At 36.5% G+C, this 21,177-nt stretch overlaps 1 protein-coding gene across 1 annotated transcript in view; it reads right to left on the reverse strand.

Moving 5' to 3' along the window:
* The window catches only part of LOC122790762 (protein crumbs homolog 1-like), a 489,172-nt gene that overhangs the window by 13,796 nt on the left and 454,199 nt on the right, over positions 1 to 21,177 (reverse strand). The window contains exon 11 of the mRNA XM_044058372.1: positions 17,099 to 17,225. Coding sequence (XP_043914307.1) covers positions 17,099 to 17,225 — 127 coding nt within the window. The remainder of the gene's footprint in view (positions 1 to 17,098; positions 17,226 to 21,177) is intronic.

Here is a 21,177-nt window from a genome sequence, read left to right on the forward strand (position 1 = left end):
CTGACTTCTCTATTTATCTTGGGGGTTGGCCTAATGGTTAAGGTGTTTGCCTTACAAACACATAGTGCAGGGTTTGAGTCTCACAAGGGATAATTGGCTAGGCTTAAAATGGCTCACAAGGGCAGTTAGCCTAGTACTAATCTATGAACCTATGTTGTTTCAGTAGAATGATTCCGGCCTTCTACACAACAGACTATGAAAGGAAGCAGCTAATATTGAAATAAGAAGGAACACTTGCTACGTCTAAAACTATGCCAGCTTTCAGTTTAACTACACTATCCACCACAACTCTCGTAAGTTCACCTTGCAAGTTTGTAGCTGTTAGCAATTTAACAATTCCACCACGTTAAACTATCACTAGTAGAGTATTCAATCTACATCAGTACTCCAAATTATAGAAATTCTAAATCATAGTTTATATCCACTGGAACTCTGACCACCTACACAGACTTGTAGGGAAGACTAACAGGGTGAGAATACTGCTCAGAGCTGTTGTTAATGGCACTGAGCTAAAGCAGGTATCACACAGAAGTGTGGTGAACCTGTGATCTATAATCTCAAATGTGCAGTTGCTGTAATTAATAAACCAAGACTGAGACAACAGTATCTCGGGGAAATGTTGTCACAGAAAGATATAGCACTCTGTTATATTGGCAGGTGCCTCTGGATATAGTTCCCTACTTTGAGGGTGCAGGAGGTGTGTCTGTGTGTGTCTGTGTGTCTGTGTGTCTGTGTGTGTGTGTGTGTCTGTGTGTGTGTGTGTGTGTGTGTATGTGTGTGTGTGTGTGTACATTTCAGACATTACTTTATCATTCCATACGTCCCCTACATTCACCCAGTTATCCCATGTGTTCCTCTTGAGGGACTGCGATTGGGTTCCAGGGATAGTTCACCAAGCCACCTCTGACTTACGAGTACAGTAGGCCCATAGACAGATGAGAGTCCTGAAATTCATTTGTTTCCTGCCATGGAACTCACCAGCTCCCCCATTCAGGGTATATGTTGGGCCCATCCTTTCCCTGAAATGAGAATCATAAGGTCCATTCATTCCTCAGGTTAAGTTCACCAATTCTGCCCCTTCTATAATGAGAAGGTTGGGTTGTAGGGAGTAGGCAGTCAGTACAAAAGATGGAACATCCCTTCTCTGGAGCTTTTAGCCATGTTAGCATCTCCCTTCATACAATTATACTTCATACACTATATTTGCCTGGCCTAAGGGAAGCATGTGTGCTTTCACAAGCATGCTATTCGCTGGTCGTGCTAAGAACATAAGATCACAGAGGGCATTATGTACTCATCACTCTCTTGCTCCTTGAACTTAGCACCCAGTGGTTCCCCTAGGTGTCACACAAGTGGCAAGCTGACAATGGCCACTCACTCCTTTCCTTCTCAGCCTGTCCCCACAAGAGTTCATGCTACTGATTGAGCACAGGTCATCTAGATCCTCGTCAGGACTTCATCCCTCTGCACCCACAGGGTAGAGAAGTTTTGTGGTTTGATGGTTCCTGTAGTGATCACAGTATTGTGACAGATCACTTTAGTATTGATAACAACTGCATCACAGTTTAATCATGGAGCTCACTGAAGATCTCCTTCTCCAGTGGGATTTGTAAAAAGTTTGGAGAATACAAGCTTTTCTGCTTGACAGACTTTCCTGGAGATTGAACCATATTGCACCAAACCCTAGGCTCTTAAGAGTTCTTCCTCTGCTCTTCTATACAGGGTTGCCAGAAAAAACACTATCAAGGTATACTTATGCTTTCTCTGGTAGGGTTAAAAGGTAACTAAAGCTAGAAAGTGTATCTAAAAAAAAAGACATTTATTTTTATGAAGCGCTAGAATAAAGACGCTCCTTTTTGGAACACTTTCTTGTAAGTACTAGGCTAGTTGCCCTTGTGGGGCATTTTAAGCCTAACCAAATTCCCTTTTGTGCTCAAAATAACCTATCCCTTTTGGTTATAGATTGGCCTTACCCATACCATGTTGTGCTTAAAAATTGACAGGGATGAGTTTTGTTTTATGTGTTTGGGGAGTCTGTTCCAAAGCAGTAGTATCCTCTGCTAAATACACCCATATTATAAAAATATACTAAAATATGATATTATAAATATACTTCCTTTTACCATGTTCCCACCTGCATGAGGCAGCACAAGGAGGCAACTATAAAAGATCAGACTGCACTTACTTAGGAAGAATATAGGAACTTTCTTATTGTCCTGGTCAAAGTTACCCATGGTCCATATGAATATCACCTTCGGCTCCCCTAGAAATAGACTGTTCCTAGTGGGACTAACCTGGTGAACAAAAATAAACATTTTGTGAAAAAATCACACTATAAAACCACAGAAAAATGTTGCCCCCATTTAATCTGGGAGATTTTCAGATGTCTGAATGTAGGTTCCCCCCCAGAAAAACATCCCAAAGCATCATCTCCCAGAAAGGTTTGACATATTTTCACCCTTGCCAGTCATTCTCTGTTTTTCCTGATGATGTCTGACCCCACATTTAGTATATATAAGTAAAGGGGATGGGGTTCCACATGGGGAGTGCAGGGAGGCTTGGCCCCTGCAAAAAGAATGTTTTTGTGATTTTCCCTGTGCATTCAGATGTGGCATGTTTGGGGCATTTTGCTGTAGGTGGTACATGCGTGGGAAATCTGATTTCAGCATTTCATTCTAGATCCATTTGTCCTTTGTTTGGCTCCAGAAATGGCTCCAGTTGGAGTATGCAGTTACAACAGTATTAGGGAAATTAAAACGTCCTGCAAACATGATTAAATAAAAGCAACAGGATATGGTTATTGCAATCCTTCTAACAGCTTAGCAGCTTAGCTTTGCAATATTCGATGTTGCTGTAAATCCTGGACATTATTGCTCCTTTGCCCACCACAGCACTTTTTGAGATGGCATAGCCAATGAACTACGGACTCAACATGGCAGATAAAGCCTTATTAATATCACAAATGTCACTTGGGTGTGCCTGCTGCATTGTGGTACTGATGTGACTTCATAATTAGGAGGCAGTCATACTGCACAGACATTGTAGGGCTACTCAGAAAGACCACTCATTCAGTACTCCTTACAAACAACATTTAACCTTACTCAACATGGAAATCAGCTGTTTACTGTCACCTAGCCCATCAAAAGAAGTTAAGAAACTGATAAAGTAGAATGAAGCATTAATAACAACCCACCATCCTGAGGGTTCAGTGGCACCCCCCCTTCTTCCACTTAATATTTTAATAACTATTTAGTAATAGCTATCTACCTGCAATTTTATAAATATTCATAACTTACCTGGCCTAGTTTCTTTATATTTATCAGCCCTGAACTAATCTGACTGCAATGGTACTGCTTACATTGCATCAAAATGCTGCCAGTATATTTCTATTTCTTAACCATCTACATTACAACAATGTGTTTTTCAGTTAAATTTGTGTAGCATATTCACACAGCTACAAGGACAGTATACAGTTGCATTGTTGTGTTCTTTCATAAATAATTGCTTCCCTTAGTTCAGTTTATAACTCATAGGCTAGAGACTGACTGGTAATAGCAAACTGAGAAGAATAACACTGGTAGGAAATACACAAAGCATCATTATTAGTATGTTTACACAGAAAGAATTATAACAGTAAAGGTGACAGAAATATTTCAAATGAACCAAATTTATTAAGATATTGTACTTTTAAACTTAAAACAATCTGCATGATGAATATTCTGAAACTTGCTTGTGTTTCAGTCACTTATAAAGCTGTAGGAAAAACAAAAATGGATGTCCTTGTGCATTAATTATCGATAATAATATAGGCTGGGATTCAGAAGCCTGTGTCACAATACGCAAACCCATGTTAGGTGGGCTTTCTCCATACAATATGGGTTTCTGATTTAAACCCATTCAGAGGCCACAGTAGCACCACTAAGTTAAAAAGGGTTCATTCTGTTGCACCACTGGGTCCACCCTGTAGCGCAATACTAATCTCAGATCACCTGCATGCAAATGGGGCAGTCCAGGTATGTGGTTAATGCTAATTAGTCATGGGGACTTCCCAGAAGTTTTTGCCAGGATCAGAATCAGTAGAATAAGACTAGCTGTGCTGTAATGTTTTGGTAGTGAAGCAAAAAAATAGTGTACACTATATTTTCATGGCATCCAACCATTCAGGCCCATGGCATGAGTAGGGCATTTGGCCCCTTGAGAGGTAAGTACTGTAAAGCTGTGTGTGTCTGTATATGTTTGTAGGTACGTTGTGTGGATTTGTAGAGGGAGTACTAGCAATATTACATAGAACGGTGCCATATTTGGTTCACAGACATAACAATGGGCAGCTAACGAGGTGCTGCTTGATTCAGCTTTATCATATCTTATGAATATGTCACTATTACATTGTTGGGCACCGTAGTATTTCCCACAAAGTACTGATAACAATATGTTTTATGAATCATGGGCATAACTTATGGAATGGATGAATTAAAAGGTGAATGAGAGAAATCAAAATTCCCCACAGAGTCTGTTTGAATGATGTGAGATTTCTTACCACTCCATCACTATGGAGTTGTATTCAAATAAATCATGTAGTCTTCATTACAACTTGTAAATAAACCATTTCAAGCCTTTGCACAAATGTTGTTGTTGGAAAATTTTTGAAAATTACAGTTTTGTTATAATCTACACAAAACAAAATGTTATCCTCAAAACTGTCCTTACACAGTTTGGTGTATTTTTTATTCAATTAGTGTATTAAAATAAATTGTATATTCACTGGATTTAGAGGTTAAATTTTAAACTCTAAGGCAATATCTTATAATAGCAAAGCAATGCTTCTTAAACACTGATAAAAAATGATAAATGGACTTATGTGAGTCTTTTGCAGATTAATTGTGCAGCTTGATGTAATAAAGATTATTGCCAATGCCTTCCTGAGGACATCAGATTATTATAATACTGGTAGGACCTATATTTGTAAACTCAGATAAGCAGCATTTTAAATAAATCTCATTCTAACAGGTACAGTACTTGGAATGACGAAAGAGATGTTCTCATGCAAAGAAAATTCAATTCAGCTTTTTTAGTTTAATGTACAGCCAGCAAATGAGTTATTATAAGCTTCTAGAAAGCACATGAAAAAAACGTGAGCAAATGCAGAACAGGACTTGAAATAAGGATTTATTAAGCACAGAAGACAAAACATCACACAGGGTAGTTAAACTATATTAGCAGGCAAGATGTGTAGTGAAAAGCAATTAAAATTCATAAAGTGAAAGGAATGTCTAGGAAATATGCAAAGCTAGCAAGTATAACACATGTGCCACATGATGCATTTTTTTCAGTTTTCATTTTGTTTTGCAGGTCTTCACATACTTTACAATGAATATTTTGGTATAATTACAGTACTCATACGTGTGTTTAATGAAACCTAACTCACAAGCATCACAAAATAGCTGTTTATGTAATGACTACATGCAAACAATTTACTAACAAAATTGTAGGTGATTATTATGGCTAGAAATTAATTTGTGCAGCAAGTAATAAGGTGGCAATATGAAATAGTGTACTCTAACGTGTTTCAGTATTAAAACTGTATATATAGACAAACTGCAGGAATCCTGCACATTTCTAGTCAGATATATTAAAACGCATTGTTTCAGGAAAATAGAAATGTACCCTTTGTTAACAACAGTAACCTATGGAAAGAAATTAGTACAGTATAAATGGAGAGCAGCAACAGCACTGATTAACCCTATTTAACATGAAAAGACATGCAATGGAGTAAAACAAAAAAAATAAATAAAAATACTTAAAGTGGCAGTGTTATTTAAATGTTTCTCATAAATTAAGTTCAGTCATTCACAGCAGACCTTTTAGTACAGCCTTTGCATTCAGTTTCTTCTGTTTATTGTGCATTTCCATAGAATTATTTCAGTATATTATTGCATTATTTATGATGCTATTTTAAATCAAAAGATGGCACATTTGAAAAAACATCAGCCTTTAAACCAAAGGCAGAATACACAAATTTGTCTGCAATAAGAACCTTATGGCACAACATACAAAAGAAATGCACAAGGATTTTGAGATTTTCACTCTCAAGGGCTGGCTTCTTTTTCCAGTTTGCTATACTGCTGTTTCATGAAGAAGGCATTCCCCAGAGACAGCAGAACCACAAAGCATGGAGGAAAAGATGTTTCATATTACTTCCAAGAGTCGAGATTATTTTGAGATTAGCATATTTTTGCTATAACAATGACATATAAATTATGCATATAGAAGATATGAAGCAACCATTAGTACCATTGTTAAATGAAGAAGTGAGATTTACAAAGCAGGCTTGCCAGCTTTGTTTGATTACAGGTGAATTTTTGTACAGAAGGTGCTATGCTTTCTTATTTGTACAGGTAATATAGCTTGAATCAACATTGCTAGTACTGTGGTACTTGTGCAATCAAGGAAGAAACTTACAGTCACTGAAAAATGAATATGAATTCATTTCGTCTGCTCGTATAAACATACTTTCATCAAGGAAACACATTTCTTCATCATCTGTAATTGCATCTTAGAAAGCACCTTTCAGGTGTGTATGTCTGTTTGTGTTGGTATGAGTGGAACTGTTTGGTTTTGTTAAATGCAGTTAGATTCCAATACTTTGAATTTCTCATCTAAGGCTTCACTGACAGATGCATAAAATCTGTACTATTTGTGAATTATGACCTACTGTTAATAAAATCATGTTTGAGAGGTATATATTCCAATATAAATAAGCTGTAGTTTTTACACAGTTGTGTAATACATCTTTTGAGCACTTGCCTATGATTCTGGCAGGTGTAGAGTTACTTAACAGGTTCTGAAGCCACTTTCATGTGTAGGAGTTATAACTGCACTGGACCATCGGGTATCATGCATACTGAGGTTAAACTTGTGTTGAACAGTTTCACTAAAGGATGCACAAGGAAGTCTAGAATGTCAAAAATCCCCCCACTCATTTACATGGGGACTTCACTTTTGCCAAAAATTCTAGCAGCATGTGATTGTGAAAAGCGGGAATGTCAGTATATATATATATATATATATATATATATATATATATATATATATATATATATATTTTTTTTTTTTTTTCCTGTTTTCCCTCTCTTTAAATAGTGATGGTTCTTCATTATTTAAATATTGTTTCTGTTATGTTTAAAAGTTTTACTTCCTAGCAGTAGTTGGGAAAGCTGTACAATTACACAGATATATCTTAATGAATTAAATTAAGGTTCCCTTTCCACCAGGAGTGAGGGCTCTATTTTTTCTCTGTTTTGGACAGGAAACAGGAGTATATAAGATTGGTTTCATTAATTACTAAGTCCTGGTGGTAATTATCATGTGTTTTAGATATATTTTTCAATGTTATCATTACGAACATCTTTCAAGTCCTTACAATTATTACTAGACATTTTGTCTGAAATAGAAAAAGTCAATGATCTATAGATGGAATTCTGTAAAGGTGGGACAGTCATAACATCTGAAATAAGACTGCGTTGATTGCACATCACTAAGTATAGAAGTGAATTATCTGCAGATGTGGTACAGACAGGGAGTTTATAGGTGGTGTTGTGAAGGATTTTTAAAAGGTTCGACTATATCGGAAGCTATATAGTTATTACTATTCCAATGTATATATGGTTATTAGTATTCCAGTGGATATATGGTTATTAGTATTCCAATGTATATATGGTTATTAGTATTCCAATGTATATATGGTTATTAGTATTCCAGTGGATATATGGTTATTAGTATTCCAATGTATATATGGTTATTAGTATTCCAATGTATATATGGTTATTAGTATTCCAGTGGATATATGGTTATTAGTATTCCAATGTATATATGGTTATTACTATTCCAATGTATATATGGTTATTAGTATTCCAGTGGATATATGGTTATTATTATTCCAATGTATATATGGTTATTACTATTCCAGTGGATATATGGTTATTAGTATTCCAGTGGATATATGGTTATTAGTATTCCAATGTATATATGGTTATTAGTATTCCAGTGGATATATGGTTATTATTATTCCAATGTATATATGGTTATTAGTATTCCAGTGGATATATGGTTATTAGTATTCCAATGTATATATGGTTATTAGTATTCCAATGTATATATGGTTATTAGTATTCCAATGTATATATGGTTATTAGTAATCCAATGTATATATGGTTATAAGTATTCCAGTGGATATATAGTTATTAGTATTCCAGTGGATATATGGTTATTAGTATTCCAGTGGATATATGGTTATTAGTATTCCAATGTATATATGGTTATTAGTATTCCAATGTATATATGGTTATTACTATTCCAGTGGATATATGGTTATTACTATTCCAGTGTATATATGGTTATTAGTATTCCAGTGGATATATGGTTATTAGTATTCCAATGTATATATGGTTATTAGTATTCCAATGTATATATGGTTATTAGTATTCCAATGTATATATGGTTATTAGTATTCCAGTGGATATATGGTTATTAGTATTCCAATGTATATATGGTTATTAGTATTCCAATGTATATATGGTTATTAGTATTCCAGTGGATATATGGTTATTAGTATTCCAATGTATATATGGTTATTACTATTCCAATGTATATATGGTTATTAGTATTCCAGTGGATATATGGTTATTAGTATTCCAATGTATATATGGTTATTACTATTCCAATGTATATATGGTTATTAGTATTCCAGTGGATATATGGTTATTAGTATTCCAGTGGATATATGGTTATTAGTATTCCAATGTATATATGGTTATTAGTATTCCAATGTATATATGGTTATTAGTATTCCAGTGGATATATGGTTATTAGTATTCCAATGTATATATGGTTAAAGATGATGAGATGACAGATGGAGAACTACATGATGTAGGTCACAGAAACAAGTCAGCATATTAGATGGCATTCAAACTTACGAGACTGATGTCATGCAGTTAATATTAAGTGATGTATTTTGGTTAGCTTCAAAATGCAAATATATACATTACATTATAAAAGCTTTTTATATCTATTTGAATAGACTGTTGAATGGAGAAATTATAAAAAAAGACATGAACTTTTAAACCAAATGTTTTGCTGTAATAATAACCATATGACACAATATACAAAGGAAATGCATACAATTTTTTTTCATAAATGTTCCCCTTTAGGGCTATCTGCTTTGTCCAGGTAGTTTTAGGTTAGTATCTGATAATTCAGTAATTAAAGATAATGATATTATAGTTATACTTCTTAACTAATGACTTTAACTCAGAAAATCAAGCATTCCTTGTGTATTTGTGCATGTTTTTTTTTTCTTTTTTAGGATTTAACAGAGATATTTTGAAAGGTATTCGGCCTAAAAAGATTTAGTCAATGTAATTATGGTTGGCCACAAATGTTCCCCTATATGGCTTCATTACTATGGTGGATGTGGTAATAATAAAAATGCATAATTTTAATTAATTTCCTCCCATCTTGTTGCAGTGTACAATTTGATTTCCTGAACTCTATAAATGAAATCATTAGAATGATGTTTCTTAACATACTGCAGCTTTTAACTGAATGCTTCTGTAGAGGGCAGAATGTACTTAAAAACCCATCTTAAATTTGTTTCTTACAAACATTTTTTTAATACAGTTTTGATGTAATAATAGAGAACTGCATAACTGTCATTCTCACCTGCATCAGTAGTTATGGTATTAACACTGTCATCTCTAGATGTGGTTTTGATTTTGAATGGCTGATCTGGGAGAATGATGGGTAGTTCTATGCAAGTTATAACAATATTAGCGGATTTGGGCACTGTGAATTTACATACAGATAAACTTGGATGACGAGAAAAGTTGGACAATTGTAAACTCGAGTGAAATTAAAAAAGCAAGTAATTTGGATAATAATAATAATAATGTTTTACATTCTTATAATAATAAAAAGTAAAGAAAGTTAAAGAGAGCGCTAGGAGGAAATTGTGCAAATCATGATGATTTTAATTTGGATGGCTATTATATACATAGCTATTGCACAATGAGTTAAATCAAGCAGGGGGTCTACTTTCACTGGGTGACTCCATACTGAGGAAACCTAAAGCCAGTATGTAATATGGATACTAATGTGGTGTCAGTCTCCAGTTTAGGGGGGGGTAACAGCAATTGACATTCCTAATTGCCTGTTAAAAACAGATGTTAATTTACTACTTTAATTTGACATGGAAGTGTTACTGACTTGTACAACCATCCTGTATACATGTATAAGATAGACGAATATATTTTCAGATATACATGGAAGGAAAGGTAAGTTTGCACTTAAGTGAACTTTTGCTATCATCAAAGTTTCTGATTTTCAATATTCTATGGCTGTATTTTTGTATGAAGAAAAAGACTGACTTAATAGAAACATGGGATGAATTTATTAACAATAAATCCTATTTTGATAAAGACGGATTTCATGTGAGTTACTCTGGGGTCAAGATATTAAGCAACAAAATAAAGGATACGATAACATTTTTAGATTACAATAAGCAGTTGTTGATAAACAGAAAAATGTTTTTATCACCAATTTCAATAAATAAAAGTTTTACTATGCTAATGTATATAGTTTGAATGATCAGGCTAACAAATTGCCTTCTCCTGCATATTTGCATCATTACAGTATTTTAGACATTACTTAAACATGGTAAGGTTCAGGTACATATATTTAAGGCAGGAGTCTGTGGGTGCTGTAGTTGTGTTTTAATACATAAGTCTGGGTTAGTATTTAGTAATAATGATTTAGAGATTATATTAATTGAAATTTTAGATAGTTTTGGACATTAAGAATTGAAATCGATGTCCATGTCTAGCAATTCTGTGCTCACTTTCAACAGTCTCAGCCTCAGTCCCACGTGAAAGGTATCCCAGATGTAGCACTGAGGCAGCTAGAATAATAATTCAAAAATATTGTCAGGTTATAGGGCACCTCTCCTTGCTCAAATCTTTTCTGCCTGTCTCTCTGCAGGAATCAAACATTTTTTTTGCATGCATACCTCCATAATGTTTTTCAGTGCAGTCTTGGCTTTGGTCATATCAAGTAGACCCAAATAATCTCGAGGGCGTATTCAGTTCCTTTTAATTTGCAGAGGCTTAGAATGTTGTGCATGTGTCAGTAATTAGTCAATTCATTGAACACTTTGTGCTAAAAAAGAAATAATGGTATGCGAGATGGCACATTGTCAGAAAGGTGTACAAGAAAAGAATAAATGTATTGAAGCATTTCAATCTGAGTTTATGAACTGGCAGAAAACTGTGGATTTAATGGCAACTAGATGTAAGCAGGTTTAAGCAACAGTTAAGTCGTATAATCCATTTTGTGCACTTGAGCAAGATAAGCCATAGGCATGGCACAATTCAATACTTGGGCAAGTTTGCACCTGACCTTTCCTTATTGCTTTGTCCTTTAACAGACTTATTATGAAAACTGTGCAGTGGTCCAAGAGACATGCTGAAGGTCACGTATTCAGCGACTGCATACTATGGTGTTATTGAACAGGCAATAGTGAGCAGCAGTGTAGGGAGTGGGGCAACTGCCTCAGGCACAAGGTGCTGTGGTGAGTGATTAGCTAACACTGACTTTTAAAACCAGTATTCGTGTTTTGGAGGTGAAAAGAGTGTCGGACAGAGTGATGTTTATGAAGCTGGAAATTGATGGTGTAATGATGAATGTTGTTAGTGCATATGCTCCACAAGTTGGGTGTGCGATGGACGAGAAAGAAAAATTTTGGAGCGAGTTGGATGAAGTCGTGATGATTGTACCCAAGGGTGAGAGAGTGGTGATTGGAGCAGATTTCAATGGGCATGTTGGTGAAGGGAACAGAGGTGATGAGGAAGTGATGGGTAGGTATGGTGTTAAACAAAGGAATGCAGAAGGTCAGATGTTAGTGGATTTTGCAAAAAGGATGGAAATGGCTGTGGTGAATACATATTTTAACAAGTGGGAGGATCATAGAGTGACATACAAGAATGGAGGAAGATGCACACAGGTGGATTATATCTTATGTAGGAGAGCAAGTTTGAAGGAGATTGGAGACTGTAAAGTGTTGACCAGGAAAAGTGTAGTTAGGCAGCATAGGATGGTGGTTTGTAAGATGACATTGGTGATCAAGAGGAGGAGGAGGAGTGTGACTGCAGCACCAAAAATCAAATGGTGGAAATTGAAAAAGGGTAATTGTGAGGTGGAGTTTAGGGAAGAGTTAAGACAGGCACTGGGTGGCAGGAAAGAGTTACCAAATAGCTGGGTAACTATAGCAGAGCTAGTAAGGGAGACGGCTAGAAAGGTACTTGGTATGACATCTGGACAGAGGAAGGATGATAGGGAGACATGGTGGTGGAATGAGGAAGTACAGGAGAGTATACAGAGAAAGAGGTTAGCAAAGAAGAAGTGGGATTGTCAGAGAGATGAAGAAAGTAGACAGGAGTATACGGAGATGATGTGCATGGCAAAGAGAGAGGTGGCAAAGGCTAAGGATAAGGCATATGAAGAGTTGTATAAAAGGTTGGACACTAAGGAGAGAGAAAAGTACCTGTACTGATTGGCTAAACAGAGGGACCGAGCTAGTAAAAATGTGCAGCAGGTAAGGGTGATAAAGGATAATGAGGGAAACGTACTCACCAGCGAGGAGAGTGTGTTGAGCAGATGGAAAGAGTACTTTGAGGGGTTGATGAATGAAGAGAATGAGAGGGAGAGAAGGTTGGATGATGTGGAGATAGTGAATCATGAAGTGCAGTGGATTAGCAAGGAGGAAGTAAGGATAGCTATGAAGAGAATGAAGAACAGAAAGGCTGTTGGTCCAGATGACATACCTGTGGAAGCATGGAGGTGTTTAGGCGAAATGGCAGTGGAGTTTTTAACCAGATTGTTTAATGAAATTTTGGAAAGTGAGAGGATGTTTGAGGAATGGAGAAAAAGTGTTTTGGTACCGATTATTAAGAATAAGGATGATGTGCAGAGCTGTAGTAACTACAGTAGGATTAAATTGATCAGTCACAGCATGAAGTAATGGGAAAGAGTAGTGGAAGCTAGGTTAAGAAGGGACGTGATGATTAGTGATCAGCAGTATGGTTTCATGCTGGGAAAGAGCACTACAGATGTGATGTTTGCTCTGAGAGTGTTGATGGAGAAATACAGAGAAGGTCAGAAGGAGTTGCACTGTGTTTTTGTAGACTTCGAGAAAGCATAAGACAGGGTGCCTAGAGAGGAGTTGTGGTATTGTATGAGGAAGTCGGGAGTGTCAGAGAAGTATTTAAGAGTGGTACAGGATATGTACGAGGGTAGTGTGACAGCGGTGAGGTCTGCGGTGGGAGTGACGGATGTGTTTAAGATGGAGGTGGGATTACACCAAGGATCAGCTCTGAGCCCTTTCTTATTTGCAGTGGTGATGCACAGGTTGACAGATGAAATCAGACAGGAGTCCCCGAGGACTATGATGTTTGCAGATGACATTGTGATCTGTAGTGAGAGTAGGAATCAGGTTGAGGAGACTCTGGAGAGGTGGAGATATGCTCTAGAGAGAAGAGGAAAGAAGGTCAGCAGGACTAAGACAGAATATATGTGTGTGAATGAGAGGGAGGATAGAGGAATGGCGAGGATGCAAGGAGTAGAGGTAGTGAAGGTGTATGAGTTTAAATACTTAGGATCAATAGTTTAGAGTAATGGTGAGTGTGAAAGAGAGGTGAAGAAGAGAGTACAGGCAGGATGGAGTGGGTGGAGAAAAGTGTCAGGAGTGATTTGTGACAGATGAGTACCAGTAAGAGTGAAAGGGAAGGTCCCAGCTATGTTATATGGGTTGGAGACAGTGGCATTGACAAAAAGGCAGGAGTTAGAGCTAGATGTGGCAGAGTTAAAGATGTTAAGATTTGCACTGGGTGTGATGAGGGTGGACAGGATTAGGAATAAGTATATTAGAGGGTCAGCCCAGGTTGGAAGGGTTGGAGACAAAGCCAGAGAGGCAAGATTATGTTGGTTTGGACATGTGCTGAGGAGGGATGCTGAGTATATTGGGAAAAAGATGCTAAGGATGAAGTTACCAGGTAACAGGAAAAGAGGAAGGCCTAAGATAAGATTTCTGGATGTGGTGAGAGAGGACATGCAGGTGGTTGGTGTGATAGAGCAAGATGCAGAGGACAGGAAGAAATGGAAACAGATGATCCACTGTTGCGACCCCTAATGGGAACAGCCGAAAGATGATGATTGTAGTTGTGGTCAAACCTGAGCACTGTAGCACTTCATATGCTGTATGCAATATGTGGTTAAAACGGTAGCAAGCAGTTTCTATTTTTTAAAAGTAAAAAAAAAAAAAAAAATCTTTTTTTTTTTTTTTTAAATAAAACCTGAGTGCAGGTATAAACTATATGCTACATTTTATAAGAAGAACTTTTTGTTAATTTTTTTTTTTTTTTTTTACGAAAACATCAGTGTTGTAGTGCTCTGTGTGGGCAGGGTATAAACTGTAGCAAGTAGTTTTCTACAGTTTAAAAGTAATTTGTATTTTTTTTATTTTAAAACATGTTAAAGTAGGGTTGGGGGCTGAGCACAGAAACAGAACCTGAATGGCAGGGCAGGAGTGAGAGGGGATGTGTTGTGCATCTGGCCACCTGATTAGTGTGTCAAAGGAAGAGCTTGGGATGGGCATGAATCTGTAATACGCTGATCACAATGTTGTAATTGGCTTAACACAATAATGTAATTTTTCTTCTGCCCTTCACTCAAAGAGCTGAGGGGGGGTGGTGGGCTGGTTAGTGTTACCAGCAGATGGTGCTGGTTGAGTCAGCTACACTTCTTTTAGTGAGTGGAGATGCAAGTTATCTGTGCAGCATTACCCCGAATGGCTGAATAAGGTTCATGTCCTGTTGCTTACGTCTCCAGAATGTTAAAGAACATTGATGAAAGATATTTTCAGAAATGAAAAATAATGCTTTTCAAGTATGTGGGCATGTGAAAAATTCTGTAGATACCTATTAGGGCTAGAATGTTTTGCAACTCCAGACTAATATAACTAACATAAACCACTAGTTCCGTTAATTAAGACATAGTGCCACCAAGAGGCTGTTAATGAGACTAAGACAGTTTAATGCCACAACAATCCACCTGCCTGGTAAATTACTAAATGTTTTATCCAGATATCCTATACACGACAAAACATTATCTGATACTGGAGATGCCATCATAATTTATCTGTAAAGGATAAAGGTGACTAGACTTTATAACTAATAAAAGACTAGAAAAGCTTAAACAAGCTACCAAAAATAATCCAGAAGATGTTAGCTGTTATCCTATATGTATGCAAAGGGTGGCCACATCATTGCACTCAGACTAAACACTCATGTATAAATACTACATGGCCAGAGTGCAGTTATCAGAGCTTGATGGTCTGTTGCTATAAAGACTGAATCACAGTATGCCTCACTGAATGAACAGAAGTGCTACTTCCAACATATGAGGGTCATCAAGGTCTCACCAAATGCTGAGAAACTGCCAAAAATGTCAATGTGGTGGCCAGACGTCAATCAAGAAATGTCAGTTTTGCATGTGCATAAAACCACTGTAAAAACTTTAACCACTAATGCCAACTCCATTACTAAAAGGATACACAATACAACTATATTACAATATGTACCATGTGAGCTAACTCAGGTCTCTGCTAACCTTTTGTAACCAGTTCTGCTATTCTAGCCTCATTATTAACTTAGTCATGATTCATGGAGTGTACAATGGGCAGACACTTCACACTCCAGTCTTGTCTTTTTGTCACACTGAAGAACATATTTTACATTACTTTGGGCTATGGCTCTACTAAATGTTTTTCATATTATTCTCAGAGGTATTATCCTTTATAAATATATACTGCTACAGATAGAATTTCCTTCTAATCCAGCCCTGCTGTAATAAATTACAAATGTTATATTGTTACTTTGTTAAGAGTGGGGCTGTGTTCCACAGTGATTCAGTGGCATCTAACTAATTTTGTAATTTCTTACACTAAACCACTAGAGACAGAAGAAAGGGGGAAAATGAGATCTGCCTGGCTTGAGCACACCAAAGGTTAACAATCAATTTTTCTACAGCAGTATAGTATGTGTAGTTGAAGAAAGGCAATTTTCTGGAATGTCTTCCTGCTAACTACTCTCTATACCATATAATATTAAAATTTAATTGTATCACTGGGTATGTTTTTATCAGTTGTCCTAATATAGTATTTACATTACTGCTTATAATCTCTCTCTTCTTTTGTAATGTTTTGCATAATCTCCATTGGTATGCTGCATTCACATTTTTTGTGCTTAACCACGACAATTTCTCTGATTTGCAACCAGTATTGCACAGTTCTGAATATGTAATATACACTAAAACAAAATCATCGTTTACCACTTTCCTATGTATTTGCTAACAAAATTCACTTATTACAGTGCAAGCAGTCTCTTCTAGTGTTTTGCGTTCAGCAGCCAGTGCCAAACAAAGGGGATAAGCGCTTGGTAGGAGATAACCAAAAAATTGCTGACTCGGTACGTTCAGAAGACTACACTTCATATTATTCATACATTTAAAGAAGAAACAGCCAGGCAACATTAATAATGTTAGTGACTTTTACAAATGGGATAGAGAATGTCCAATGTGGGGGACACTTAGCTGCACATAAGAAATCGTCAGGCTAACGTCTTTCTTAAATCTACATCAATACTAACTAACCTCATTTTCTTTTCTTTCCTGCATGAAAAATAATTTTGTAAGCAGTTGCAACACCACTTGCTTTTTCACTGAAATCAGATGATGCCTTTGTTCTATATCATATCCACATTCTGACAACTATATTTAACCTGGTATAACTCCCTGATTATTTTCTGTAGCCATTGTGTTGTTTAGTGACATAATTTGGAGGCCAGAGAGAAGTATGCATATATTTGACTATCCTTTTTTCTTAGTAAGATGTGGCCTTGTTGCCTTATAAGTACATATGTATGATCAAGTAAGACACAAGCTGACAGAGGTTTTTCCAAAGCAGCACTGAAGAAAAGTGGGAAAGGTTGCTTACGTCCACATCACAGTTCGGTCCACTGAAAGTAGCTGCACAAACACATTTGTACTTGTTCACAAGGTCCTGACATGTTCCTTCGTTGTGACAAGGATTGGAGTCGCACTCATTTATATTACTCTCACACCTGAGGAAATACAGAAAAAAGCATAAATACTAATGTAGAAAGTTCTATGATGAGCAACATAAAATAAAACTTGAATCATTTCCATCAAGTCTGCTTTCCATGAATGCATCATAATTTGCTTAACTTCAGCATTACGATTCTACTACTAACTGGTTAAGCAGTATCTTCAATTATTACAGTCAAGGAACCCATTATATATGAAGGGTGAGGTGGAGAAATAGTAGGTATGAAGACAAATGCATGCTATGTCATCACCAAATCCTTTCCTTCCACCAAATCCAGCCTCATCTTATATTCAAGGACATGACAGACAAGGATAAACTCTACAAAATGATTGCAGTTAACTATGACTGTGTAAAAGCTAATATATGGAATTGTGCACTCATTCCTTTACAATGCAATGTTTCTGATAATGATGAAGCTGTTCACAATGGACCAAGCTGTAATCAACCATGCAAAGATAAGCAGAGGGTTAGGCTGTTCACCTGGCAGAGGTTGTTTTAGGTACAAAGTACCTCTACTGACAGAATGCTGCAAAAACAGGGAAAGATCAGAAAGTTTGAATTTCAGCAAATAGTGCCAAGAGACTGAAGTTCATTTGTTCACTATGAAAATGGGTAATGTAGAAAATACATATTATAAGAACATCCTTCAAACAACAGGTACTACACCTCAGGAGCTAAATACACTTGTAAAGTATTGAGCTTAAAATAGAAACTCATCATACCTCTCAGCTGTACAGATTTTCATAAGAATGTCCAGATTTTTGCCACAGTTTTTTGGCTGTTTTTAATAAAATTTAGTTTTTCTGACAAATTATTGACAAATCATTGATGACTGAGGTCAGAAAATGACAGACATTTGAGTTTCAGACTTCATATCCTTCTGTTATTCTATCAACTTTCAAAGTTTATGAGAACCATATTTAAAAATTGGCCCTATTTTGGGTCTTTGACATCCCCCATTATTTATGGCTTGGTCCAGATTTCTTGCTCAAAGAGGTTGAGAAGTACGTCTGTTATGCATTACATTTTGCCACGTGATCTTCCATTACGTATGAAAGAGCATAAAACAATGTTGGCAGCAACAAGTCATACCACTCCTGAGGCTGCTGTTTACATTATCAGAAATGCTATTTGGCCAAGAAATCACCACTGGCCTGTTTACCAAAGATTGTTAAAATTGTTAAGAACGGTCAAGATATATTCCTCAAAAAAAAGGTCAAACTCTCTTGGTTTTGGATTATGGATTAGCTGACCAGAGAAGCGTATTTTGATGACTAATTATTGCAAGTTAATTTCTGTCTGATCAGTAAAATCAGAAATAAATGTGCAATGCCCCCCGCCTTTGGTCTGGATACTCCAACAAAGAGGTCAGTAGCAGTAGTATTATACATGATGTAGAGTAAATTAGTAAATCTTTTTTTTATAAATGCTGATGTTACTTTGAATTTACACTAACTAAAACACTAATTCTGAGACAAAGCTGTCAGATAGTATAGTTCATGAACTCACAAACCTCAAAAGTGACTGCTTCTGCAGTACTGGTGTCTATAAACAATGTTAGAAGATCAAATCCAATCAAATTTATTTTCAAACTTAAATGTAGGATTGTTTCATTTTACATTAAACAGTGCTTACAACAATAAAGTTTAAATGCAGGTTATCCAAAAATAACATTTAATAACATAACAGAGAAATACTGTAAAAAGGGCAGGAGAGTATAACAACAAAGTAAATGAAATGTTTGCTGACAAATGAACATATAATCATCAGTCTAGAAATCTACTTAGATACCACTTGAAATTAATATAAAACACATCAGTTTATGAATGGACTTTAAAGGTAATATGCAATAATAGTAAAACTTTTTTTCAATAAAAAGTAACTAAAATAGCTTCAAGAAAGTTCATAAGAATTTGAAGGATGTTGCAAAGTACTGAAGATGTAGAGCATACTTTTCTTCATTAACAATGAAGCTTGGAATGTAAATGGAAAATAAATGAACGGTATCAGAAAACTACATGGATGCAGTAGTTTCAAGAAGATAATAATCATCATGGTAGAACAAGGATAAAGCCAACATGCTGTATGGTGTCTACATGACCATGAACTCTGATTAATTGAGCATGGGAAATCGACATCAGGACGGGTCAAAATAATTAAATAAAAGATCCATTGTGATGTCCAGGGCTGGAAAAGAAAGTATCTGTAACTCAAAGGAGGTAGCCAGTTACAGAAAAAAAAAAATGACTCACCTGCTTACAGACGGAGGATGGAAAAAAAACTTGTAAGGGGGGAGCGAGAGTTTGGACTGCACTGTATGTCTATCACTAAGAAGAACACGGACAACAAACTTACTGCCTTTATCTTTTTTTTTTTTTTTTTTTTTACAGAAAGTCCATCTTTCTTGAGCGGTATTATAGATTCATAGGTAGGTACTAGGCAATCAGCCCAAGGGCCTATGTACGCCTAGCCAGCAAGGTTCCATGGCTTACGCCACCCAAGAAAGTTATTTTCCTGTGCCACTGTCAAGCAGAGACACAGAAGTGATCCCCGGGGGTGTATTTCCTATTTCCCATCCACTCATCAAGATTTTTCTTGAAGAGTGCTAATGAAGAACTTTGCTTGACATAGATAGGTAGCTTGTTCCAGAGTATAGGAAGTTTCTGGGACAGGAATCTATTCTTCCAGCATGTTCTGTTTATTGTGGTGACAAGGTTTAGGTCCCTAGAGCGTGTAGCTCGGAGGGATTGGGATTTCTTTAGGTGTAGCATGTCAAACAGCTCTGGGTTTGACAAAGCTTTATATGTCAGGCAGAGATCACCTCGGAGTAGGTGATGTGCTACAGAGTAAAGCTGGAGTTTTTTGAGGCGGTCAGTGTAGGGCATTTGTTTGAGGCCAGTAATCCTCTTTGTGAGGTACTTCTGTGGCCTTTCCAGCTGCTGCAGATGTCTTGTGAGGTACATTCCAAAAGGGGCATTGTACTCTATAATGGGTCTAATGATTTATTCAAAACATTCATTCATTTCAAGTCTGCCAATCCCAAAGTAAGAGCACCTTTGTCTGCTCCAAACTTTGCCACTGTCTTCCAAGAGCAGGTAACTTAATATCAAGCTGAAAAAGCAACAAAACCATAAACTGAAATAAAAGCCACAAAAGTTAAACAGCTTACAAACCCTGGTCGATTACAACAACAAGATGCAAATTTCTAGAAAATGCTGTGTAATGGATAGGACCATTAAAAAGACCACTTTATTAAATAATTTAAAATAACATAAGCGCTTTTGTTTTGTTTCACCACAAAACTTCATCAGATAAATCCAAGGAAGTAGGGCCAAGAATTTATGTAAGACATCACTCCTCAGCGGCCAGTCTAAGTGTCAAAATTGAGACAGCGCCCCCTTAAAGGGAAACTTGCATTATCTTCTTAAAGCTGTTAATTTTAACAGACTGGAAATGGAGATCCATTCATTAATACCTGCCAAAGATCAGCTTGAAGCAGCAGCTGTCAAAATACTTCCCTTCTTTCTAGACCCAAGTGCCATGGGCCTCTTCTAGCCCCTTGGTGGATCTGCTTGGCAGCTATAAAATAAAAGTAATGGTCATGAAATTCTGTTACATGTTTAGCCAGGGAATTCATAATTTTGCCTTTTCGTATATCATAAAGATGTTCATACATCCTTTCTTTTAAGGCACATTCAGTCTTTCCAATATAAAATGATGGACGTACCTGACAGAGAGCAGCATAGCCCACACCTTTGTTATTACAATCAAATTTTCCTCTAACCCGAACATGTTTTTTTATCCAAAGAGAGTCACTCACTTGGATCCACTTACAGAATGAACATCACCCACACTTAAGAAGAATTGGGATTTATTTAAAGAAAACAGGAACTTTTACAACTACTTCCAGTGTCCCTTTGGTGGTTTTCAGAAGAGAGAAGAACATA

Source organism: Protopterus annectens, chromosome 16.part0 (genome assembly GCF_019279795.1).
Source record: "Protopterus annectens isolate FY-2018-M chromosome 16.part0, PAN1.0, whole genome shotgun sequence".
Taxonomy (NCBI): Eukaryota; Metazoa; Chordata; order Ceratodontiformes; family Protopteridae; genus Protopterus; species Protopterus annectens.